At 35.7% G+C, this 26,122-nt stretch overlaps 1 protein-coding gene across 15 annotated transcripts; it reads right to left on the bottom strand.

The window, feature by feature from the left end:
* Positions 1 to 13,318: 13,318 nt before the first annotated feature.
* CEP44 (centrosomal protein 44) lies at positions 13,319 to 26,113 on the bottom strand. Of its 15 annotated transcripts, none has more exons than XM_077177329.1 (12): positions 25,959 to 26,070; positions 24,603 to 24,812; positions 24,313 to 24,455; positions 23,590 to 23,737; positions 22,509 to 22,655; positions 21,528 to 21,635; positions 19,938 to 20,081; positions 19,343 to 19,552; positions 16,597 to 16,666; positions 14,597 to 14,724; positions 14,306 to 14,343; positions 13,319 to 13,519 (listed from the first exon to the last, which is right to left on the bottom strand). In XM_077177329.1, exons 3-12 carry the CDS (start codon positions 24,399 to 24,401, stop codon positions 13,411 to 13,413), a joined length of 1,191 nt encoding a protein of 396 aa, XP_077033444.1. In that variant the 5' UTR covers positions 24,402 to 24,455; positions 24,603 to 24,812; positions 25,959 to 26,070; the 3' UTR covers positions 13,319 to 13,410. The 15 variants fall into 15 exon arrangements, 14 of the variants coding, with proteins under 14 accessions (XP_077033444.1, XP_077033446.1, XP_077033447.1 ...); XM_077177331.1 differs by having other exon boundaries at positions 24,313 to 24,420; XM_077177332.1 differs by having other exon boundaries at positions 24,313 to 24,417.
* Positions 26,114 to 26,122: the final 9 nt, after the last annotated feature.

Genomic DNA, 26,122 nt, shown 5'->3' with positions numbered 1-26,122 from the left:
ATTTCCCCTCTCCCCTCCCCCCTTTTTTTTTTTTGACATTTTAACATTAATATTTGAGGGGGTTAAATTCTAGTCAGCATTGCATTAACTGCTGCTCTAACAAGTGTTAATGCAGTTCCTGCCTTTCCTCTAAAGAGCTATAAAAACACAGTACTTTCAAAATTTAGGTAAAGACATAAATCTTGGCTCCAGGTGCTCCTGAATCACTCCATAATCTGAAATGAAACTAGTCTTGACCAAATCTGAGCAAAGTTTGAATGCAGTATAGATTTGTACCAAGTTGACCTACCTGAAGAATGAGTATGTAAAACCAAGCAAAACTTACTGACATATTTACTTTCTGGAAGGCATGTTAAATGAACTTTAATACCAGATTTGAAAATCCAGCTGTAAAATGGGTATGCAAACATGATTAATGAGTGCTGAACACCATCCAGATCACATACTTACTTGTAAGAACTACAGCAAGCAAGAAAAATTTCCACTCTTAAGTAACAATTCAATTTAAATTAGAATTGCAGTTACTCTTCCATTTTAAGCCAGTAGTTATTCTGTAGTAGTTGTCATATATCAGAAAAACCTGCTTTGTGAGAGAATAAAACAGTTCAGTACAACAAACATAAGCAACAACCTTTTTAAATATCATTCCTGAGTGCAGAGTGCACAACTTCTTCACTGCCAAACCTAACACAAATCCTTCTGAGTCTGTACCCACTAATTATGTTTCTACTTTCAAGGAATTTCTGAATGTCTCCCCTACCCCCTAACCACCACTACCACTCACTAGAAAATCCTCCCTCATTATCTTGACTGATTGCTTCAATTAGTGAGCAACCCAGTCACTTACATTATGTTCTATGTTTCAATTCCAGGAAAGTAAACCTTCCCTGATATACTTCAGGTTTACTTAATTAGAAGGAAAATTAACTTAAATGCTCTACAGACATGGTGCTGGGTTTGACTGCCTGAATAGTGCTGATAAACTGCTTGCCAAGACCTTCCTTGATCACAGATTGCTTTCTCTGGTTGACAAGAAGCTCAACATGACCCAGACACGTGCACTTGCCGCCCAAAAACCAAGCACATCCTGGGCTGCATCAGAAGAACAGTGACCAGCAAGCTGAGGGAGGGGATGGTGCCCCTCTGCTCTGCTATGGTGACACCTAGAATGCTGCACCCAGCCCTGGGATCCCAAAACAAGGACACGGCCCTGATGGAGCAAGTACAGTGGAGATGACAAGGCTGCACAGGGGACTGGAGCACCTCTCCTATGGAGACAGGCTGAGAGAGTTAGGGTTGGTCAGCCTGGAGAAGAGGAGGCTCTGAGCAGCCCTTTAAGCAGCCTTCCAGTACCTCCAGGGAGCCTGCAGGAGAGATGGAGAGGGACTTTTTGCAAGGGCATGTAGTGACAGGACAAGGTAGAATGGCTTCAAATTCTAAAGAAAGGCAGGTTTAGATTAGATATTAGGAAGAAATTCTTCACTCTGAGGGTGGTGAGATACTGGCACAAGTTTCCCAGAGAAGCTGTGGATGCCCCACCCCTGGAAGGTCAGGCTGGATGGGGCTCTGAGCATCCTGGTCTAGTGGAAAGTGCCCCTGTCCATGGCAGATGGGCTGGGTCTAGATGATCTTTAAGGTCCCTCAGGATTTCTATCTACATGGTTGAGAAATTAAGGATTCTAATTGTATGTACTCACTTTTCAAAAAAATATCCTCCCTTATGATACCACAAGAGAGATCCACTCCTTAAACAATTGGCAATTTAAATTATTCTCAAGAGTTTCTAGACAGTGCTTGAAACAAAGAAGTAGGAATCCCTACAAAAAGGTTACAAGAGAAAACACAAGTTTTTCACAATATAAGAAACCCATAAAATTCAAATTTGAATAACAAAATGAGTAATAGCATAAAATATCTTCAGGATCAGCAATAGTTTTAACAATTAGGTATTTACTTAAAAACTTTTTAACAGTAGCACCATTTAATAGAAGAGGAAAAAAAATGAGACAAAGATCATGTTTCCGTGGGACTCCGGCTTTTTTATTTCCCAAGACAACTCTAAGATTCAGGCTACTATCAGTAGAATATCAGTAATTATAAGGTGACATCGATCCTGCTCTATAAACAACTGTTAATGGCCTTTCTTATGCTTTTTCCAAGTAAATGAACTATCCTATCTCAAGTCAAGAGCAGCAGTTAAATTCCCTGTTGAGGTGACAATGATTATCCACTGTTTTGTTAAAAACAGCCCTTCACCTGTCCCCTTTTGCCCTATTTGGAAATGCAATGTGAAGTCTTATTTCTTAGCTCTCAGCTTTCAGAAAAACCTGAGCTTTGAAAAACTTCTAGAAGTACCTGAGTACCTAAAAAGGTGGGGAATCTAAAGGAAATAGACCCATCCTGTGTCAAAGATTGAATTAGCAAACTTGCACATTAAAGCAGAGGAAGAAGTCATAGGGAATATAATGGATAAATAGTAGAATATTGACCATTTTAGAAAAGGAAGGAAGTGGATTCTGCTGGCTTGTTATAGTACATAAGTGTGGAAAGGTGATCAGAAGGCTTCTACTTATCAGAATTATTAAATGCTTAACTGTGTTACAAGTGAAAACTAGCACTTCAAATCTGAACCGTTTTAAAGAAAGGCACAATACATTTGGATGCAGAAAATTTTTATAATGTGAAGATAAACAACAAGACCTAATGAAGAAGAGTTAATCAGACTGCATAAATTAGGCTGGACAGATTATTTCTATTGTCACAAGTGTGGCCTACCAATATATCAAAGAAGTGCTGAAGCTTTGTCTAAGCAAAAGCAGTTTGGACCAGGTGTCCCTCATTATGGGTTTCTAGCTTAGCTGAGGGTTAGACCTCAAGACTCTGCTGACAGATGTTTGAGTAATACTTTATTTGGTTGCTTTGCAAGAAAGGGCTTAAATGATTGCCTTTGCTGACAGGAATCTTAACATTAACTTGAATTTGCAGTGATACCTGTTTCTCACAGGTCATCTGATGCAATTTTAGCTATGTAAGGAGCTTTGAATCTTCCTCAATTTCATCAGAGGTTCCTGTGTAGCCCTAAGGTCTCAGGCAGACAAGTTGTTAAAGAAAGGGCCAGAAAGGGCCTCAGAAACCCAAAGAAAGAGGAAAAAAAATTCATGAAGTATATTATATGAAACAGACACCATGGTTAAGTGAGCTGAGTGGTCAGTTTAAGGTGTCTATCTTTTTAATGGGAGTCTAAATCTAAAATCATTACCTCCAAGTTAAAGTTTAATTAAGTACCAAGTAATGTTACACTACTGGCAGTATGAAATTCAATTCCCTTTGAAGGATGCTGCACTCAAAGTTGTGCTGCAATTATGTGACAGCTATGCCCATTTCCTAGAATCCATCATTTTTTTTCTGTGACAAATGCCTAATTTTCTTCATGTCATATAAACATTAGGTATACAATACCCTCAAAGGACTGAAAAGGAGAAGCAGAACCCTTCTTCAACATCTTCATTTGAATGGGATTTTTAGGTGAGAACTTCTTTTTAATATTATGTTTTCAATATTCTCCATTACAGGTCACATTTCATATAGACCTAACATGCCAAAAAGAACCCAATGTTCCTTTACCTTCCCTAAGGAAGGTAAAAAAGAAAAGGAAAATATGAAACTGTTTTGTTTGGATAAATCAGGAGGAACAAGTAAAGAAAGAGAAATATAGCGATACAGAAGTCTAATTTCAAAGAGGTTCTGATGATTGTAGACATTCCTGGATTAGGGGAATTTTTCTTTCAGACAATTCTCTGAAATTACTAGAATGACATTGTGTTAAGGGTCAACACGAAGCTGAAGAAAACTTAAAAGAGGCTGTCAGGACAAAGATTTAATGTGTACTGCTCCTACTGTTATAAAGTAGAAATACCACATCCAACTGTACTCATAAATGTTCTGGAAGGGGTGGTAATCTTGTGTTAGCATCATTTTGGCTGATAATATTCAGACTGCTAAGATCAGAAATGCTAAAAAAGATATTTACTGAAAATACTGAGTGAAAAAAGCAATTTGCTGAAATAGTTCAATGTTGACAAACATTAAACAAGATATATGACAAATCTAACTTTGCAATGAGTTCTAAGTTGATTCTCCCTATGCAAAAATGAGATACTAGATGTACAGTATCTCACTGCACGGAGGCAAAATAGCCCCTTTGGAAAATATCAGAGACATCACATTTTGCTTTGAAGAATCCCGGTTTCAAACAGAAAACAGAAGTCAAGAATGTGTTTGTATGATTATACAGAATCTCAAGCTAACATCTACCTATCTAAATTACACTGGAAATACTCAGGTTCCTTTCCTATTGACCTGTTCCTGTTCTGCAAACATTGTTTTCATACTTGATGTTTGCTGTTTATGTATTTTGTCTCTACTGTTTCCCTCCAGCCATGCCAATTATGAAAATATAGTCAAAATCTTACTAGTATGCTTATCTACAGCTTCCATGGAATATTTCCCAGATTTACCTTTTCTAGACCATGACCTCTCTCACAGTACACATTCTGCAAGAGCCTGCACAATGTCCCCTGTGAACATTTTTGAAAAACTATCCTAATAATTTAGTTACACAGAATCTCTACCAATAGAATGGAATGAGGTAACAAGAACAGCACCTTTGCCATGGTACTTGACTGAACCTGTTCATTTATTCTCTCCCTTGTTCCTAGATTCACTGGAAAACAAAATCCATCACAACAATAGCTGTCTCTTTCTGAAATTCAAGGCATAAAAGAAAGTATTAGCAAGTAAAATACTCACAGATTGACCTGACACAGTCATAAACCCCATTAACAATTTCTTCTTTACTGAAGGAGAGAAAAATTGCTTAAGGGTAATGCTCAAAAAAAGTTAACACAAGGGCTTGGAGTAACAGGTATGTTAAAAGCCATTTACAGTAATACAGCCAAAACAGTATTTCTGACATTTCTTCCTGCTTTGGGATATTTTTTTTTCACATAATCACAAAATGACTTCTGCTTTTCTGATTATACTACAGTATGGGCAGTGTTGATCTTTTTCTTTTTCAACAAAAAATAAATATATTAAGACAAAACTAGAAAGCAGAATCAGCTTTAGTGCTGGTAGCAGAAACAATAAGCTTGCTCTTCTCTCTTCCCCCAGATATGTAATCCAGACATTAAACTGAAGAAGCAGTTTCTGAAACAGAAAAGCATAGCTTCAATCTGCAAAGAAGGAAAACATTAGTAGGCCAGATACAAGGAAGGGAAGTGAAAGGGGAGTAAAATTCCCTTTCAGCTACAAAACCAGTTCTAACTGAACATGCAATAAGGACTAAATGACATACTTACTAATTATAATAGCAAGAGAGCTGGAATCATGTGCAGTAATGCATTCCTCATTGGCATCAAGAAAATCTTGCCTAGCAAGAGGGTAGATAGACATTTAGAGATGCAAGAAATGTAACCCAGCAATTTCTATAGAGATTCTAAGACCATATTCTTGGATATCTTTCCTTAGACATTTGAAAATATTAAATTAGAAGGATTAGAGGGAACGCAGGCTCAATGTTACAAATAAGGGCCCACATGAACAATAAAAATTATTGTTCATGAATAATAAATTTAATTTCTTCTATAAAAAAACATATAATTGTGAAATAGTCTCTCTATTGCAGGCAGCTTTATCATTTTAAAGATTTAAAGCTTAAGATTTTCACATAAAGCTTTATAATTTAACATCTTTATCTGAAGTTCATATTTCTAAGTGATTGAGAAATTTTATGTGGGAAAAAAAGGCTGATTGTTAGATTATTGGGGAGTTTGGTGTTTAATCTTTCTCAAACACAAGGACCTTGTGGAGCACCATTGCTCCATTATTCAAAGTTGTTCTTATCTTCTCCATGACTCACAGAACTGCAGCTAATCCTTTTCCTGATAAGACAACATTGGCTACTGTTATCTGGAAAAAGCAGCAAATGTCAATCTTTCATGAAAAAAATGTAGCTTAAAGACTAAATTGTTTACATTATAGAAGACAAGTCTGTCTACATTTTCCAGTAAAATACACCCAAATAGAAAATACATTTCCTACTTTATATGTTTTATTTAGGATCTCTTTGGTAAGAGTCAACTTTTAATTTTGTGCAATGACTAGCACTGGAACAACAAAAAAGACTCACCCTTTACCAAACTGCCTGACTTAATGTTCAGATTTAAAAACATTTGATTCTTGGGAACAGTCCTTCAAAGGGCCAGGATGATGATCTTTGTGGGCCCCTTCCAACCTAGGATATTCTGTGATTATCTTTGCTTGAACTACAGGCTTACTTTACATGAAAACAGGATATTATTTCTTAAATCGCTCCAAATACTACTTCAATTTTTAACAGGAAAGCATTGACCCCATTTAAAAATAGAAACCTTGAGTTCAGGTTATCCTTACTTGACTTTACCATTTCTGTTAAAAACTAGTATTAATTATGTTTCAAATATTTTATGGATATTTATAAATGTATTTGTCCCTTCAGTTCCCATAGGTAGACAGAAAATCACACATACAGCAGTCATGGTGGGATGCATGAGATAATTCAACTGCATAACACAAGAACCATTTACCTTGAGATTTCACATTCAGTTTGTGATGAATGTGCTGCTGCCCAAGATGTTAAGACTGGAGTCACCAAACCAGCCTGGTTATCAGCAGGAGGGCAGTAACTGCAACAGAGATTGGCGTGTTCTGACTCACGGACTTCCTGGGTCCTGCAGCCTCTGCTGACCCCAACATTAGCCCCAGCAACGAGTCAGGACCTGAGCTCCTCAAGTTACTGATAACTTAGGAATGCTCACACTGGCTACAGTTAGCAATTTTATTTACATGGACTTAGAGTGATTACCTGAGCTACCATATGCTTCTGAGTACAGCTCTAGTTTTTTAAGTGTTCACATTAAACCTCACTCAGGTAGACAGAAAAAAAACCCCACACCAGTCATTCTTCACTCCCCTCCCTCCTCAAATATTAAATGCATGAGCATAATAGAAATAAATACTGTTAGCATGCCTGATGAGACTCAAATGGTGATAAAAATGCAAGACACTGTAAATGAGGAGCTAAATGAGTAATCAAGACAGCTTAACTTAGGCAGACATTTTAAAGTTAGCTGTGTGCTAAAGCATGCTGCTGAGGTCAGTCAGCACAGGTCTGAAGGTCTATAACCTAAAGCTCAAAAACCTTCTCTGACACCCGTGCAGTTTTAGATAACCTGTCAGATTAAGTTTTCACCTCTTATTTACAGGTCTGTGATTTGTACAAGATTCAAGATACTGTCACATTCCATCTCCTTTTATTGATTAAACGTTTATGAAACCATTTGCTGAAGCCATGTTGCTGTCTATCCTGGCTCCAGCCAGGACAGGGTTAATTTTTTGCAGTAGCAGGGAGAGGGTGTGATTAGGACAGGGAGGTTACTCTATATCACCTCACCTCATTGCTGAGGGCAGAGAAAGGGACACCCTTGTCCAGGGAGAAGGGGTTCCTTCTAGGCTCAGTAATCATTTTGCATGGAATCACTCTCTCTTTTGAACCCCTGGTTATTAATCTTGTTGCTATTACTATTTTTCTTATCTCATTGTTGTTTCTAGTAAATTGTTCTTGTCTTGGTCCATGATCTTTGCCTTTTTTGCCTCCTATTCTCAACTCCATCCCACCCAGCAGGAAAGGGGAGGGCAAAACGGGGAGAACAAGCAGCAGTGTGGTTTTGGAGTCTCAGTGGAGGCACTGAACTGGGGAATACCATTCCTAAACCACGACAGCCTTAATTGGTGCCCCATGTAGGGCATGAAGAGTTGAGATAACAACAGATGTGCCCAGAGGAGGTTGGAAATTATTTTGATCTAATCATTTGTGTAACAGGTATGGAGCTACAGGTCACAAGGTCACTTGTGACCTTGTTCATATGGGTACGGTACCTGACCCTGTCTTATGCAGATGGCCACCATACTACAGTGCATTTTTCCTACTCATTTGAGCAGTTTTCATTTCAAATGGTTCTCAACATGAGTATACTTTTAATTAAATGCACCCCAGTGGTTTTTTGTGCTGCTTGGCTGTCAGACACACTACATTCTGAAGGTAACTTTTAAAGCATGACTTAAATAAAATATGTCCTGATAGCCACTTTTTGGATCATCCAGAGCCTTTTCCTGCTTCCCTTGTAGCTCCATTTTCATCTCCTCCAGAGGAATTTCCTGCGGACCTTATTTTAATAACCAGGAAAGTCCTCCATATTCTGGGTTTTGATATTTCAAGGCCTCACCTCTTCAGTTCGCTCTTTACTCAAGACAACTTCTCTCCTTAAGCAAGAAGGGATTCACAGATAACTTATCTTTATGTATTGCTAAGGTGAAACTATACCTGTACAGCAAAGCTTACAAACCTTACCAGAACACCCACAGATCATTGCTGCTGCTGCTTGTACTACTAGATATGTAGTAGCACATATTTATGTCAATCTTTAAAATGAGGGCAAAACCATCAAAAAACTCACTTAAAATCCAAACACTTATCAAAGACATTCCTGTAACAAAAATACTTTCACTCAAGGCTGAAGCCTTTAAAACAACAATGAAATAACATTAATCTCAGTGCCTTCTCAATCACTAGAAAAATTACCTTTTGTTCTTTCCAAGCTAAAATAATGTAACTATTGTATCCCTTCCCTCTGTATATTTTATATTCAAGACAACTTATGATCACTGCATCAACAAAGTCCAAGTCAGTTTCAAACAAAAATATTTACATTTTGAGTATGACATTCAGTCACAAAATACTTAGAGCCATATATTGTTTGCTGGTATATCTTCATGAAAAAGGCTATATCTAATAAAGAGAAGACAGAAATGTTCCAACAGTGATACAAGAAAAAAACCTACAGAAAATTTGAGTCACTGATGTTAAATTGGTATGTCTCAGCTTAAAATGGAACTTGATAAAGCATTCAGGTTAGTAATCTTCTACCACATCAGCACCTATTTTTCTGTAGTTCACACAAAAGCACAACTACTTTAACTGAAATTATCACAGCTGTCAACCACTTTTATAACTACAAGAAGCTGGACCCTAAGTTACCACTAATACATAAGCTCAAGTAAGTTCATGAACTTATCCTTAGTTCCTTCAATAGGTTCCAATGGGATGGTTTCAATTACAAGAAAAAAACAGATGACATTTTTTCCCACTGGCTTTTTGCCTAAGTAATTCTTAAAGCGGGAATAAACAATGAACCAAACCACATCATACTCAAGAGAAAAACAAGGGGAATCTCTTAATTTTGCAGTTGGAGCAAGCAGGCAAAGAAATCACTATCAGTGTCTTATGCAACAACACAGGGACACAGACTATGCAAGGCCAGACCATCAGTCAGTGTGACAGGAAAGGCACAGTGCATTCTACTTGATCACCAATGGAGCAAATGAACACACACTGCTAGAAATAAATGAGGACTCTTCCTGCATATTGAAACTTGCTTATATTGATAGCAATGAAATGCTTCAAAATCCATGAACTATATTGCCTAGTTTATTCCTACAGTTAAACTAAAGTTGTAAGGAGAATATGTTTCTTATTTTTATAGTACAGTGATTGCCTACGTGAAATATTTTAAATGTGTTACATATTCATACATATTTATTCCACAATACAAAAGATTACAAAGAATATTCTCCAAGGATTGGGTTTGTATTTGCCTGTATATTTTATGGTCATTTTACACAGCAAAGAATGAGTTGAGTTTTTAAGGTATTTTTGAACATATGAAAAATATGCCTCTAAATCCAAGAGAACTGGCCAAGGAAAAAAAAAGAACAAAAAACAAAAGCACATGTAATAAACAGCTATTTCTGCTTCTGAAAACTGACCCAATTCTAAATTGTAGATTTAGATTTCCTTTAATCCTATTTTCCATGTTTTTCTCAGACACACATTTGCCCTTTCATTCAATCAATTAAAAAATACACTAAACGAGCTTTCATGAATATGTACATTGGGACTTTGCACAGGAACTTCTTCACTTCTAGCACCCTGCAGACTCAGAGAAAGATATCTTTCAGCAGTAAAACACCAACTTGAGCCATTTTCTCTCCTCTTGCACACTTACTTGTTGACAGCATAGCAGGCTGCTCCAACTGAAAGTTCAGGCACAAACATTTGGATGCAATGTCATAAACTGATCACAGAGCTAATGTGAATGAGGAAAAAAAACCCCAAAAATCAAGACCACCCAAAAAAATACAACCAATACCCCTCACTATTTATTTTCAGAAGGGTATATTTAAGTCACATCAGTTACAAAACACAGTTGATAACACAGACAGATGGGAATGATCAGCACTGGCAGGAAATCCCTTAAGCTGCCAAAAACTTCAGCTTTGTGAAACTATTCTCAGCATTCATGGAAAGTATTCAAGGCTCTCTAACTCTTAATCCCAGTTCATATTTCAACATGCACTCAATGCAGTGCAGCAACACCAGGTAAGAGAACACACAAGTGTGAAAGTTTATCAAGACCTAGCAGAATGTTTTAGAAATAGAATTTCACCTTTGATTAAAATACCCTGAGGCATAATATTCTTTGACATTGCTTATGCTAAAAATTTATCATTATAAACCTAACATTGGAAAAATTATATTTCTGTGGATTTTCAATCTATCATCACGTGATTTTGCTTTACCTGTAAGCCTAAGTAGCGTAAGTTTTCTTTAAAATAACTGCATAGGGAAAGGGGGGAGGAAAACCAACACCCAATGCTGCATTAGAACATCAGTGCTCTACACTACTGCTAATTGTGAACCTCTAACTAGAGCAGTTTGCTCCTAGAGAATAAAAAGCTTCACCATTTCCAAATCAAGCATCTGCTCTAGATTGTCTAGAGAATGAGTTTTGCAATGACTGATACAGCATTTTTCTATCAGATAAGGTCACATTGCCTAAACACAGATACTAACTTTACTACTCCTCATTAAATAAGTCATAGGATGCTCAGGAGAAGGAATATCACAGTTTTGGAACAACTTCTTTTCCCCATTTGGGTCACTCAAGTTAAAAGTGTTTTAATAACTATCCTTGTATTGACTGCTCATCTGGCACAGGTGGCAAGAGTGCATCATCCCCAGTATCCTACAAAGACCACAACACAGATCTCTGTCACACATAGATCACAGAAGCAAAATACTATCATTAAACCATTTTTGCAGATATAATACTTTCCCTGAGGAAGCATAATTTGCTGTCTGAGGATTATAAATTATTTTCACCACACAAAGTTTAAAAAGATCCTAAAAAAAAAACAAACACTGAAGAGAAACTATATGTGGCATAAAGTGCTTGAAAAGATAACTGTAAATATTTAGCAAATAAATTATTTTAAAGTAGAATATATTATAACTGCAACTGTTTGCAATGATGCCTAACTTGTCAAAACAAGTAGTTGATAGATAAAGGCTGTTTCAAGCCCTGTTCACTAGTGATTAGTAAAGAATTTTAAGCATCTGTAATACAAAGTAACTAAATAATTTCCACAGTTAGTAGCTTCTAATATACTTTGATCATCTTATTTTCCTGTTTCTCCAGAAAAATTAACCTTTGCAAGACAATAATGCACTGCTCAAACTTCAGCTTGTCCATACCCTTGGTTTTAGCTTTTCAGTGCTGTATATGTTGCTGGAAGAAGTAAATAATTTAACAACTTGGGATTTTCAATTTTATAGCACTAAATATAAATTACATTGAATTGCACACAGAGAGAAAGAGCTTTTTCTAACACTTGCTGCATTCCCCAGATGCATTCAATGATAAGTCTCTGTAATTTGAATCAAGTATACTAAGATTTCTCATTTTTGCCATGGCATCAGTAAACAGCTGTCATTCCTCTCTGTCCTGCCACACTCTTTTAACAAATATCACAGAGAATAAATATCCTACTTAACACAAAAGCATCTCTGACTTCAAGGCAAAGAGGAAAAATAAGAGATAATTCAAAATATTTGATCATGGCAGCTTAAAGCAGACAGAAATACTAATTTTTACTTCTTTGATGACTGAATAAAGATTTCCACAAGGTGGTGCTGTAGTCCTATTTTAAGACATTAATGGTTCTAACATTTAGAAGGAAACATCATTTCATTTCATTGTTAGAATAATGAACAGTGATTTGTAAGGCCTATTTTCAATTAAGGAGCAAAACACATTCCTACGATCCAATCTTTATAGGTTCTTTTATTTTTAAACAACTGAAAAATCACAGAAGTCACAGAAGTCTAAAAAACCCAGAACTAGTTTATATAACATCACAGATTGCCGTAAACTCTTCTGTTTCTGTGCAAATTAAAGTCCATTTATATTCCATATGGTTATAGAAAAAAAATCATAATTATTGTTAAAACATAGAAATCACTTTTTACAGCGTGTTAAACAGCTGCTTTTGCCTTCATCTGCAAACTCTGCCCCCCAAAAAATTCCAACTGGTCTGTAATATTAAACTCCAAAAATCTTTTAAACTGAAGTATTAAAACACAAAGAAGTCTTGATATGATAGGCTACCAATTTACAAAAAGCAATAAACAATTAAATAAATCGAACCAAGCCTCACACATCTTTGGTTTGATCATATGTTTATGGAAGTCTTATATCTACTTATGTCTCTAAACAGAAATCTTAATATGGCTTCAAATAATGAAAATGTTGTGTTTCTTTGTATACTGACTGGTCTCCATCTGTGCTGCTGGTCTTAAAATGTGTTGGGTAAGAGCACTAAAACACTCAACACATCTCTTGCAGTCAAAGTCTGTGGACTTACTTGCACATTTTTGTGTTTAGGATCAAACTGACCCCCACTTTGTCAGTGTTAATGGAAGCCATAAAGTGTTGGTGCTCTCCAGCTCAGCATGAAAACTTATATTTAAAAATAAAATTTAAAAAAAACAGCAAAAAAGGTACATATTTGAAACTGTGCATGTAAGTTTTTTATTAAAACTTATTCAAGAGTACAGATGGTAGGATGGTATGTAAGAATGCCTCTTGGGTGTAATATGCAAGTTCCAGCTGGAATGTTTCCAACAGGATGTAAACCACAGCCCTCAAGCCCACACTTTAAAAAACATATTACTTAGCACACTGCTAACAAATGTCAACACAAGAATACACTGCTGTAATGACTTCAATTTACAAAAGTGCAAGGAAAGGGGAAGAAGCTATTTGAACAGTCTTTAAAACCAAAAATTGTGGTCGTGGGGAGGGAAATCAATACACAGATGCATGAGTAAAATATTTATTCAAAGCAATAAAAGCACTGGTGATCATTACAAATTCGATATATTAAAAATTTAACGTTGTACAAACATAGAGATTATTTCTGGTATCCGTAAGTCTGCAGAGACCAGGTCTGAAGACCTGTGCTTGCAGGTATTCCCAGAGGTGGGCTTGATGTTTTGAACAATTTGAAGGTTTCTTCAATTCTGAAAATAAATTTTGTTTGCATACACTTAATAAAATAGGGTACAAAATAACTGACTTGCTTTTAACTTCCTAATTATCCAAAATACTAATAAGCAGCATGACCCCATACGTTTTCTCTCATCCCGCCCTTTTCCCCTGCAATTCGTTTCTATTTTAAATGCCTACCATTTATCAATGACCTCAAGTACACAAAAAAGAAGCAATAAAATTAAAATTACAGAAAAGGCTAGAGCTTTTTATAGGCCACACACTTACTGAAGAGAAATCTCTTGCTAAACAAACACGGCAAAGCAACACATTTCTCTTCAAGTATAATAAAAATGTAACAAAAAATTTTATTCTAGATCTCAGAATAATTATCAAATACATCTTAATACAGTTATTATAAAGCTTAGGCTGAAATTAGTTTTAAATTTCCTTAAATAATAAAAAACAGTTAAGATAATAGGTACTTTTCAGGAAGAAAAATTGCAAGTACCAGGGAATTTCAATCAGGAAATAAATAATATTCCTATTTCTTATTGACCAAATTCTAAACACTCTTTATTCTCTAGTTAATACTATTAAGAGTGCTTTCTATTGCTTTTTAGAAACCAAAACAGTGACTCATCCCACAAATACAAATCTGTAAGTGGATTTATTATCCAGTAGAGCCATAAGGAAATGCCACACCTGATGTACAGACCTTTGAGGTTTGGAACACATATGTACATTCTCTGTGCGCCTTAGTCCAGTACAACTCCCTCCTGGGAAATAAATTCCTGCTGCCCTTTCCTATTACTTACATTTTACTTATCTTTTCCATTCTTTGTCTTATTGTCTCCTACAATTTAAAGGCAACATAGTTAGTGAACTCTTCAAAGCTTACATTCTTCAGATGGACTTTCAATTTAAATTCAGAGAAAATGTGATTTTAAGCAGTTTTTACATATGAGAAGTATTTTTTATGAGACAGACCTAGAGGTAGTTTTGCATAGTTTCCTTGTTTTTCTATCAATATATACAACTAAAACGAATGCTTACTCATACTCTTGACCTCAAAGGAAATCAACTGAGCATTCACCAGCTTTACTTACCTTTGAAATGTCTGTCAGATCATGAGAATTAATGGTCATGTCTTTGGGAGATTGGTCTGTGGATAACAGTGAACCGCATCCAGACGACTGAAGATGACTCCCTGGCATCTCCTCATTCCTCTCTGAATCTATAGAGAAATGCTCAGTTTTATGTCACCTTTGCCTTCTTGCTCTCTTTTGCAAGGTCAGCTATCAAATAATGTGATTTACAGTAGGCAATAATAGAAGAGAATGCATTGTTTAGAGAGGGGAAGGAAAAAGCTACTATGAGAGTCCAAAATAGGTTTCTCGTATTTTTTAAACAAGTGCAATATGACACTATGTATAATATATATAATATACAAAAAGCAAATTCTAAAGATTACTAAGAAGATTATTTTCTCCTGATTGGAGTAAAATCAAAGCTTATGAACATCTGATTATATTGCCAAACCTTTAATAGTGATTTCATATAGTTTACATTATTTTTATTGTAAACTGCCTGCTCAAACATGTCTTTAATTTGTGCAAAGTAACCTGTCTTATAAGTAGCACAATTTTTGTCTCTTTTTTTCTTTTTTTTCATTTGGAAGCTGTGATATTCTTTGTAATTTTAGATTACTATTGTCAGGGAAGAGAATTTAGTATCTTGAAAAAACACATGTTCCCATACCCATTTTTAGTAAAGTCACCATCTATACATCATACCTTTGGAACAAACATAGCTACACTATTTTGTATCTAAAATTCATAGCAAACTGTTTTTAAATACCTAAAATTAAAAATTTTTATTTGGTACAGCTGTGATTTCTGAAGAGTACTACAACCAAAAAGAGCTGGAAAAGATCCCAAGTACTATACTCTCAGATAAAAGAGTTAAGACAGTCCGTTTATGCCTAAAATTTCCTGAATTTTAGAAAAGCAGAAACAACAAATTCAGAATTTGAGGGAGTCTGAAAATTCTCTTTCAAAAAACCATCTGCCTGTTTACTTACTATAAAGTCCTCAAGTGTCAGTAACACACCACTAAACTTATCACAGGAAGTAAATATGTTCCAAGCTTTCTGAGTCCTGTAAAATGAAGGTCCCGTTTCTCAGACTCCATGATAAAAACAATCTTTGACATAACCAAGAACTGCCTTCCTAATTTCCATGGAAACTGGATTACTGAGACTCCTTTTTAATTACAATTCAAAAGCCCAACACTGGACAAAAAGCATAATATGTGAGAATGGAAAATAGAATATCCTCCTTACCACTGGTGGTAGGAATAACAGCTGCCACAAGGGAAACAGGCCAAATCAAGGAAGAGAACAGAGGGAGCTAATAGAGCTAAAGGCTAAAGAGCTACCATTGAGGAAGACAGAAGAATTACTCATGGCCTGAGCAGTGCTTTTAACTTCTTTCCCACTCAAGTCTGCTTTGTTTACTTCTTGTAGGTTATCAAAATTAAACAGATGTTGGAAACAGAAGAAAAAGATTTTGACTTTCTCTTCAATACAAGAAAGTTTATCAAAAATGCCAGTTGGACAGCTGCTAACTGCTTCAGAGATGAAATATAGAAAACATTTAGTAGTGAGTTGAAAACCAACAAAGATTATGAATCATTATTTGTCTGAGCCCCATTAAAGAAGAAAACAGCAACCTAAAAGATATTAGTGGCAGCAAAAATAACTCCATTTGTGCTTGAGAACAGTGCATTTTTACAACATGATGATAACTGCTTTAAAGTCCAAATGACAGTATTGTTATTCACAGTTTTAGTAACAGAACCTTAATTTGCATCTTTGATATTTTTAGTAGCTATTTTAAACTATTACTTACTATGCTATAGCAACTAAACTATCTAAAGAATAAGTTAGAAACATGAAATGATGAGGAGGTTAACTTCTTATCTGCAGGATGGTTTTAAATTCAGAGGTCACTAAATTGCAGTTACCTACTTAACTATTTTTAGTCAAGGTCGGCAAGAAACATTTAGCATATTTACATTAATTAAAAGGAAAATCATTAATACTCACCAAGGGAAACTGGAATGCTACTAGAAGTTCTTTTTTGATTTATATTGCTGAAGTCTTTAAGAAAGTCTCTCTGAAATACAAGTTTACTGTATTTTAGCCATATACCCTGTTTAAATCATCTTCTGACTGAACAAAACTATATTTAAGTATCAGGTATGTGTGTATTTTCTTGCTACACCATGTTGGCACTGCACAAATATCTTCACAGGACTAAAAAATTCAACATTTCCATAAATGCACTTCATTAAAAAACTAGTTTATTTAACGGGTATTCTTCAAACATCAATATTGCTATTCATGATGAGGTCAAAACCAGGTCAAAATATAGTGCATAATACTTACTTATGAGTAGAATGGACAATCAGAATGGTCTTAGCCTGTACTAATAATTTCATCTCAACATTGGTTGCCATTAGCTTAAAGTGTGCCTTCTTCTACTGCTAGTTGATATTCAAATATAGAGTCCTCAGTCTTAAAAAAATAGCCTATAGACTAACTGAAATTCACTGCATCTAAATGCTTATAACTCAGAAGGCTATTATAAGCTGGTTTCCCAGGCTCCTAAATGAGAGAGGGCTCTTTTAAGAAACATTCTAAGTTTAACTTGATGTAACTTTAAAAAGGTTGTTCATAAGCAAGGAAACAATAGTATTTTTGAGTTCAACTTTCTAATTTCAAAGTAAAAAAATGAAACACTCAAACAACATCTAGAATTTTTTTTACCAATGAGTAATCATTATGATTTGATACCTTACCCATTAAAATATGTCACTTTATATACTGGAGTAACTGCATCAGCTAATTGGGGAATACTACACCCAAATAAATTAATGAAGGAGAAATAGTAGGTATTGTATGGGAAAATGCTGGAAAAAACTGTAATAATGTCCATCTCTTAAAAAACACAAAAATAGAATCTGCAGAGACTATGTCTGTTCAATTCCTTTCATTGAAATGGATTTGGTAGCTTTCAGACTTTCCCAGAACTTAAATGCACAGCTGCTGCTACTTTGGCAACAGCAAAAGACAGATCTTACTGTTCCTGCCATGTTGGCTAGATGACAAAAATTCCCTGTAAAGTGCAAGGGTAAGAGAGGAGTAATTCTGAATTGTTTCTGTATGTGTGAAGCACGACTTGGATGCAATTTCATTAAACAAAAAAGCAGCAATTCTGTGGCCCAAAGGATTATTTCTCAGCAGTTTTCAAATGTCTATTGTAAAACAGTTGCTTTGAAGATTATGTATACATATATATAGTCTTATATATTTCTATATAGAATGCCATACAGAAACTATAACTGAACTTGTTTCTGCAGGTCAATTCTTTCAGTAACATGCAGTACAGACATATAATTATCACTGGAAATTTCTCAGTGATATTTTTGAGAGTATTTTCCAAATACTATTCCAATCATATGAACAACTGCAATAAACACGTTAGTGAAGCAGTAATAAACCAAAGTTACAAAAACAGAAGAACAAGTCTAGTCTGAAACATGAGCTTTCCCATTGCTACAGTAATTTCTTGAAAAGAATACATTTGAAACAGGAGAAAAACTGTCTGTGGCTGTTCACCTGAAGGCCTCTTGAGACTGCTGCCAGAAAAAAAAAAATATTATCATTGGTAGTATTTGTTGGACACATGTCTACTGATCTGTAAGAATCTGATTTCAGATGGTAAAATCACATGAGCTACTACTAACCTAAATTTTTTTTTAAAGTGATTGAGAATATCTATCCTTAGTAATTGAGCTCCAGCTTTTAGAAATAACCTAGTGATCAGTTTGAACACCTGTCTGTTTCAAGACTTTGCATAACCACCACACTTGCAAGGCACATAGTAAAACATGTCTTGTATACAAGTATTAGCAACATTTTCAAATTATTGGGGTCAGCAAAATGCACAGAGCTCCTGGTTGTGAATAAATTCAACAGTTTTACAGCTGCAAAGAAAAATGCAACACCAATCAACTATTTTCCACAAGGATTTTCAACTTCTGGAAAGCATCTGACAGTGTCTGAAAGATACACGAGATACATTAGGGAAAATTTTTGGATCACATGATTAATTTCAAAGTGATTCTATGGTTCACTGCAATTCAAAATATTTACATGTGTACATATATCAAAGTACATAATGTGCACAAAAGGACCTTTCAACAGCATGAAAAATAACCCAGTCCTAACACAACCAGAGGCTTTATTTGCTATGCCAAATGTAGCCACATCAAGACTGCAGTGATTTCACACATTCAAAAATGCAATGAACATCACAGACAAAAAATAGGAAGTGGGGGAAGAGAGTGGGAATAGGAGAAAAAACCCCACTGATTAGACTAGAAATTTCAAGGACCCATAAATTACACATAGGACTAAAATAAGAAATAACTTTTTGATTAACCCTGTATTTTCCACTGTGCATGCCATCCATTTTTGTCACTATCTGTTGTAGAGAATTAAGACTCCATGTTCAAAAACTTTCTTCTATAACTTTAGTAGTAAATAAAATGACACTGAATCATTACTAATGAGAACAGACGGCGAGCTTTGGTTCATAAAGTCTCAGAGAATAGAATTTAACAGTTAAGAAAAAAAACCCATCAACTTCATAAACAGCACTTGCATTCAGATTGTCATTTTAAAACCAGTGACAAAAACACATCAGGAGGCAGGGAGGGCAGAAACAGACCAAAAAGATTATGTTTGGGCAATTTTTGTTATAGAATTAAGAGAGAAGTTAACACACCTTTTTGGATTGTAACAACAGTTCTGTTTCAAGAAGCAAAACTCGATTCAGTAAGTTATTCCAGTCCTTCTCATCTACGATCACCTTTCCTTGCAGTTTCTCTTCTAAAACTTGTAGCTTATCTTCCATCCAATCTAGCTTATGAAGCTTTTCCTGGAAATCTGCAAGCTGACTCTTTAAAAACTCAATTTGTGAATTTTCTTCTATGACCTGAAAATACCGATAAGAACATATCCTCTAATTTCAAAACAGAAACAATTCATCGCTTGATGAAACAAATCAAGTGCAATCTCCAAGTTCAGTTACCACATCCTGCTACATTAGAAAACTATTTTTCTTCCAGAATTATGAAAATATGCCTACTCAGGGAACACAGCTTCTAAAAGAAGCTGTTGACAGAACTGTGTCTTGAAAGAGACAGTACAATTTAACTGACTTTTCCTTTTTCCAACTTTTTCAATACATTTATTAAATATCTTCAGGAGCTTATATCTTCAGGAGCTGCATGCTCCTGAAGTATAGCTATAATGTAAAAACCTTTATCCCTTTAGACAAATCCTGTAATAAAAAGACATCTTAAAATAGAAGTCCTTACTTGTTCACATTTAACTTCCACAATATCATAATCTGGGCACAATTCTTCCTCAGTGCCTCCCTGTGCTGGAAGGGGTAGTGGACAAAGATCACCACTAACTTCATTTCCTGAGTGTCGTTCAACTAGAGGCTTCTTTCGAGTATGCTAAAAAACAAACAAACACAGTTAACTGCTGGTGTTATTCATAACAATAATATTTCAATTCATTAGCCAAGTAGTAACACATAAGACCTATTATTTCAATATTTATTTAAACCTAACTATCTTATCCCAACTGGTTACAAAATACAGAAAGCAAGAGCAGGCAGTTTAATTTTTAAAAAATCATACAGACATGAAGGAACTGTAAAACAAATATGCATACACTTTGCCATATATACCGTGTACCTTGTTTCCTTTCCATAAACAGTAATGAAGATATTCATGTCCTCCTTTAATTTAAAGGTTGTTAGATTTCTAAGTGTGGACTGGAAAATATGTTATTACCTACAGCGAAATTCATATGTATAGACAGTTTCAACATCAAAACCATGACTAAAACATTAAGAACAAAAAAGGTTTAACTAGGAAGATTAGAATTCTTCCTTTTTCTTGACTACTGTCAGCAAAATAGCCCTATGAGATATACATTACTTTCATTAGAGAAAGTAATGTATATCTTCCCTTAGCTTCCCTTAGAGAAAACAAAGAGAAATTTTGCAATTTCTTCAGGTGGACTAAATCTTATGATAATATCACAAAATTAGACACTTGATGATTAAGAATGCACAATTACTAGTTCTGTGCAGCATCTTAACATCTAGAGATTCCTCAATGTCTTAGTTAAGCTGAAACTCTCCTCTTCTAGGGAATTCTTAAAACATACGTATCTATCCCATTCAGTGCCACTATTAAACAATTAGAAGAGACAGAGAAGCCATTCCAAATACTTTCTTCACCAAGTTTTCCTTGATAAAAGCAGTATTTTCCTTACAAGTAGAAACCACCAGCTATTAACACGCAATCATAGTCCTAAAAGTTTTCTAACATTTTATTTTGCACCCTTTTAGCAGATAGTATCAGGAAAGCTGCCTCCTTCACATGTCAAGAGTGGAATAACATATAGACATTTTTACTTAATGCATAATCATTTTACCTTTGTAAAACCAAAGCCAAAAGGAATGCTACATTATGAAAACTTCCTGAATAGATTCAGATAAAACACCAAACAGTGTTTTGAAAGCTGTGTTGAAAACACATGCTAGGCCAAGCACACTTCACTTTTCAAACACCACACATCTTCTTTGTGCCATTTTATCTTTTCCCACTGCTCTCCCTTACACTTGATATAATTCAAATATAGCACAAACAACAGCACTAGATCATTACCAGCAAGACTTTGAGATCAACTGCTCAGTAAAAGAGAGGCAACATCCTCTGTATTTCAGCTATTATTTCAGCCAACCGCACTTTGGAGAAAAACAAACAAACAAAAACACCAGCCCACATCAAAACTGGTTTGATTAAGTATTAAAACCAAAACAAAAGCAAAAAAATTCAGCAAGAGCCTGACACTACAAATGAGATAAAACATAAAAATTATTTTCATACCTGCTTGGAATTCAGAGCACTGCAACTTGGATCAGCAAGACCTTTACCACAATTTGACCACACTTCAGATTTAAGAGGTCTAATTTTTTTTCTCGTTTGGGATTTAACCTCCAAAGTGAACAGAAGAAAACAGGAAAATTTTCAGGATTTCACACCCCACTTTCTAACACCGTCACTGACTGACAGGAATATTTCATGGTGCACACACACAGACACATTTAAACCTCTCTAGTACAATAATGTCTAAAAAAAATTAAATAAGACCCAAATTTATAGAGAACACAGATCCAGAGGTAAATGCCATACTTTTACACTCATTAATACCTATACTAGGTTGTATCAATAGATGGTTATAAATAAATACAACTTGCACCAGAGTTGAAAGTAAAACAAATACAAAAAAAGTAGTTATGTCTTCAAAACTGACAAATTAAGTATGCAGAAGTCCTGAAGACTTGTTTAAAATTCAAAGGAAATAAAATCTTGTGAAATATAAAGACTGGAAATTCCTTTCATTAAAGCAGAGACTGATACACCACACACACTGATAAAAAACAATGCCATTACTAGTATCATTGATGAAAATAATCAGATTTGAGAAACAAATAAAAGTGTCATTTTTGAATTGTTACAGAAATTCAACATATGAGAGGATTTTGTTTTGCCTTTAAATTTATCTGAGAAGTTTATTAATGCACATGTTTACTGTATCAAGAAGTGTAAAAGAAAATATATCACTTACTGTAAAAACAACAATTAGATTTATCTTCATTCTAGTTTTTTTTTATACTACAAAGTATTGGCAGCTTCATGTCTTGAATGCAAGCATTCAAGCATCTTACAATGGAACTTCATATTAACTTTCCATTATTTGGTCCATGAGCAATGCTGCATCTTCAAATAGAAGCTGAAAATCGGTTTATCTGCAGCATCAAACATGTCAAAAGAAACTTATAAAAAAGGCAACCATTTGATCAGTACCTTATTAGAGTTATTCAACTCCTTATGTTTCTTCACCACACAGTTGATAACGTCACAAACAATTTGCATTTTTCTTTCTGCAAAGCCAACCTGAAGAAACTGCTCTTTTGTTAAAATTGGTTTGTACTGAAATTGATCTCGAAGAAACTGCAACAAAATAAGAGTTTACCTCACTTTCAAAATCACCTCACAATTTGCTGTAGAAATGGCATGCCCATATTCTTATTTTACTACAATCTTGTCTTTCATTCTGCACTTAAGCAGTTAAGCCTTTTCTCATTTGATTATTTTTATATAAATCAATAAATATACAGCTGTCTCTTTTAACTAGGCCCTAAACATATCTCCTTCTTTGATTCACATCACTCTTGTAAACTTCAACTCACAGTCTTAAGATTCAAGAAATAACTGACTATTCAAGTTAATACTAAAAAACTAAGAGCTTTTAAAGTAAATTTACAATAAAAAGTTATATTAATCTCAGCAAATACATCAGAGGGCTACTTAAGGCTCCCACAGAAGCCTTTCCTCTCAGATGGAAAACTAGTCTGAATAAGCCACTATTTCTTAATTCATCAATCCACCTTTCATTAAAAAGCACTTTTGCATATTTTAAGGATAGTTCAAAGTTATTTTCAATTAGTTAAGAATTTTATTCTGGTGTATAAAAGGTTAATATTCAACTTTATGTATTAAAATGGCATAGTGTTTCAAAATAACTGTACTTCTAAACTGTGCTTACAATTTTTTGAGTTCCTTGTGATTTTTTTGGTGGTTAAGATTTTTGCCAAGGTCACTTCTATAAATCTTTTTGTCCAATAAAAATTTTTTTGTTCTTCAAAACTAACATCTAACAATATTACTGTTTCTGCAAATGTCTCAAAACTGAGATTTGGCTACCACCACCTTTTCTTATTTTCATTAAAATCTAAAAACTTGCACACAGTGACTTACTACTCATCTTAAATCCTAAGAGAACTAAAATTCATGCTCATTTCAAAAAACTTTCACTTTCTAGTAAAGCTCATAGTAAATGTTTAATTTCTGTGAAATTTCTTTAGCAAAGAACATGAAGGGATACCTTATAAACAGCTTCAATAAAACGCAAGTCGCTCTTGGCTGTCAGTTCCACATCACACTTTACCAAAAGCTCTGCTATGCAAGTTGAAAAAGATGTAAAACAATAGCTGATGATAGGTAAAAATGCAGCTGGATCACCCTTTACTAACCTATAAAGAGACAAAAGTATTTTACACAGCAGAAGGTAACAAAAGCTTTTCATTACATGAATTCCAACATTTAACTTGAAAGGAATAAATACACAGCAGGTTCTATCTAAATATCTTTCATTGTCCGGGCATCTCTCATTCAGCCATCTTTGCTGTTATCTGTAAAATGCTCAAAAAAATGTTTTTGTGATCTACATATAATTTAAACATTGTCAAGTCTAAAGCCCACCAGCGTTTCCAGCTCAACATTCAGACCATTTTTTTCTTTCTAACATTTATAGAATGAAATTTCCTGAAGGAAGTTTTGCAAGCACTTCCGAAGAAATCCAAAAGGTGAGATTAACCAAAACATAGACAAGAACAGCAGAAGAAGAGCAAGACAGTAATACAACCCAGGATTGTTCTAAGGACTGCTCAGAAGAGCAAAACTGTGTACTTTTATATTCCAGTTCACACAGACCACACCCCAGTTATGTCCTGCTTATCACTGGGTACACTGCTAATCCTTATGCATATCTTGTTTACACATCTTGCTGTAATCATGTATTAGCATAAGTTTACACACTGCCACTTACACCGTATAATCCACATCTCGTGGATAATTTAACAAGCGAAGTCCTTGTTCTATTTTTCTTAAACTTCCATTTAGGTCTCCTGTTGCCATTATTCCAAATGCTATTCTTCTTTCAGATTATGAAATAAACATAAAAAAGTGCATCTGTTAAAAAAAGTTACGTACACAAAAATTACAAAATGCAAATAATCACCTAAATTCAACTTTCTGCTAGAATCTAGGAGATAATTACCTGCCACTATCTTCACTAAATTCCTTTTCTTGCTACAAAACAAGTATTTTGAAGCCTACCAATGCAAGCAGTGAAGAGGCACGGTCACACAGCTTATAAATGAAGCAATGGTCTCAAGAAACAGTTACATTCACAGTGGGCTGGGTTTGTTGCGGGTGTTTTTCTTCTTGTGCTTCCGTGATGTTTAATCAGCAATCTTCAAGATTAAGCTCTTCCCATGTGTTCTGCCCTTGTTAAAAGGACTTTCTTCCTACTTAATCACCAAGTTCCTTTAATTTAATTATTAGATTTTGGGTTATTAGTTGCACTAAACAGAAGTACACAATACTTACTTTTCAAAGTCAGAATGGGAATAATTTAACCAATTATTTGGAAATTGAGGCAGCTATTCTTCCTGCATTATGTTACAATGCGATCCATTCTATGGTTTTGCAAATTTAAACAGCTATTAAAACAAATCTCAAAGAATATGATATAAAACCAAAGCTCTAATCTGCAATGCAAATACTCACAGAAGACACACTCACAGGATTTTGTCTAATCACATATAGGCTATTTCCCAAAAGTATCAACAATCCTTTCTTTTGACACCAGACCTCTGGATGTAAAAACTGGTAACTACTGTCACTACAAAATAGCCCAAGAGTTCATAAAGTAACAGTCAAGTTGGTAGCGAATCTTGGGAAGGTGAACCCCGTAAAATGAGATACACGGCTCTGTAGAATTGGCTGGCTATCAAGAATAAAATCAAGTATAACAAAGTTTCAAGGTACAATAATATAGAGCTTTGAGGAAGTGGCTCAAAGAACAACTGTCAAAACTGTGTATGATATGTATTCAAAGGATCAATGTAAAAAACTAAACAAAAATACGAAAACAAACAAAAACTACCCCATTCAAGTTACCAAGTATGTTAACACTATAAACGCTGTCTTTGAAATGCCCAACAACTAGACTTTTGATTTCTTCCAGCTGAATCTAGACTCTCCTATTACACAGGGAGGGGAGCTGAGATAAATCGCACCATTACGCAGAGCTGCAAAAACATCACCGACCAATACGGGACTCCGCCGCCGTGCCAGCTGCGACACCCTCGGCGCAGAGGCCACTTGCACACCAGCGAGCGGCACAGGGCACTGCGCGTTCCCGGCTGGTTGCCCTGGGCACCAGCGGAAAAACAAGCGTGTCCCAGCCAGGACACGGCAAGCCGGGCTGCGGTCCCGGAACCAGCGCGCTGCCGCAAACTCGCCGGAATGGGACCGGGGCCGGCTCCTCACCCGCCTTTCCTCACCCCTACAAGGGCGGAGATCGGGCCCTCCCCAGAGCCCGCCGTCTCCAGAGAGGGAGAGCCCCGGGCTAGGAGCGGGCCCGCGCGGCGGGGACAGACGCTCCCCGAGAGCGATGCTGACGCTCACCCGCGCGCCGGGAGCCCCGCGGCCGTTCCCTGGCAGCGCGCCGGGAGCCCCGCGGCCGTTCCCCGGCTGTGCGGCGGGCGCAGACCGAATCTGCCGCCACCAAACCCGACGGGCACTTCCGCTCCCCGCGCGTCCCTCCCCGCGGACGTCACTTCCAGCAACAA

This window comes from Agelaius phoeniceus, chromosome 4, assembly GCF_051311805.1.
Source record: "Agelaius phoeniceus isolate bAgePho1 chromosome 4, bAgePho1.hap1, whole genome shotgun sequence".
NCBI lineage: Eukaryota > Metazoa > Chordata > Aves > Passeriformes > Icteridae > Agelaius > Agelaius phoeniceus.
Note: the sequence above shows the minus strand (reverse complement) of the source record. Positions and strands in the feature narration are given on the sequence as shown.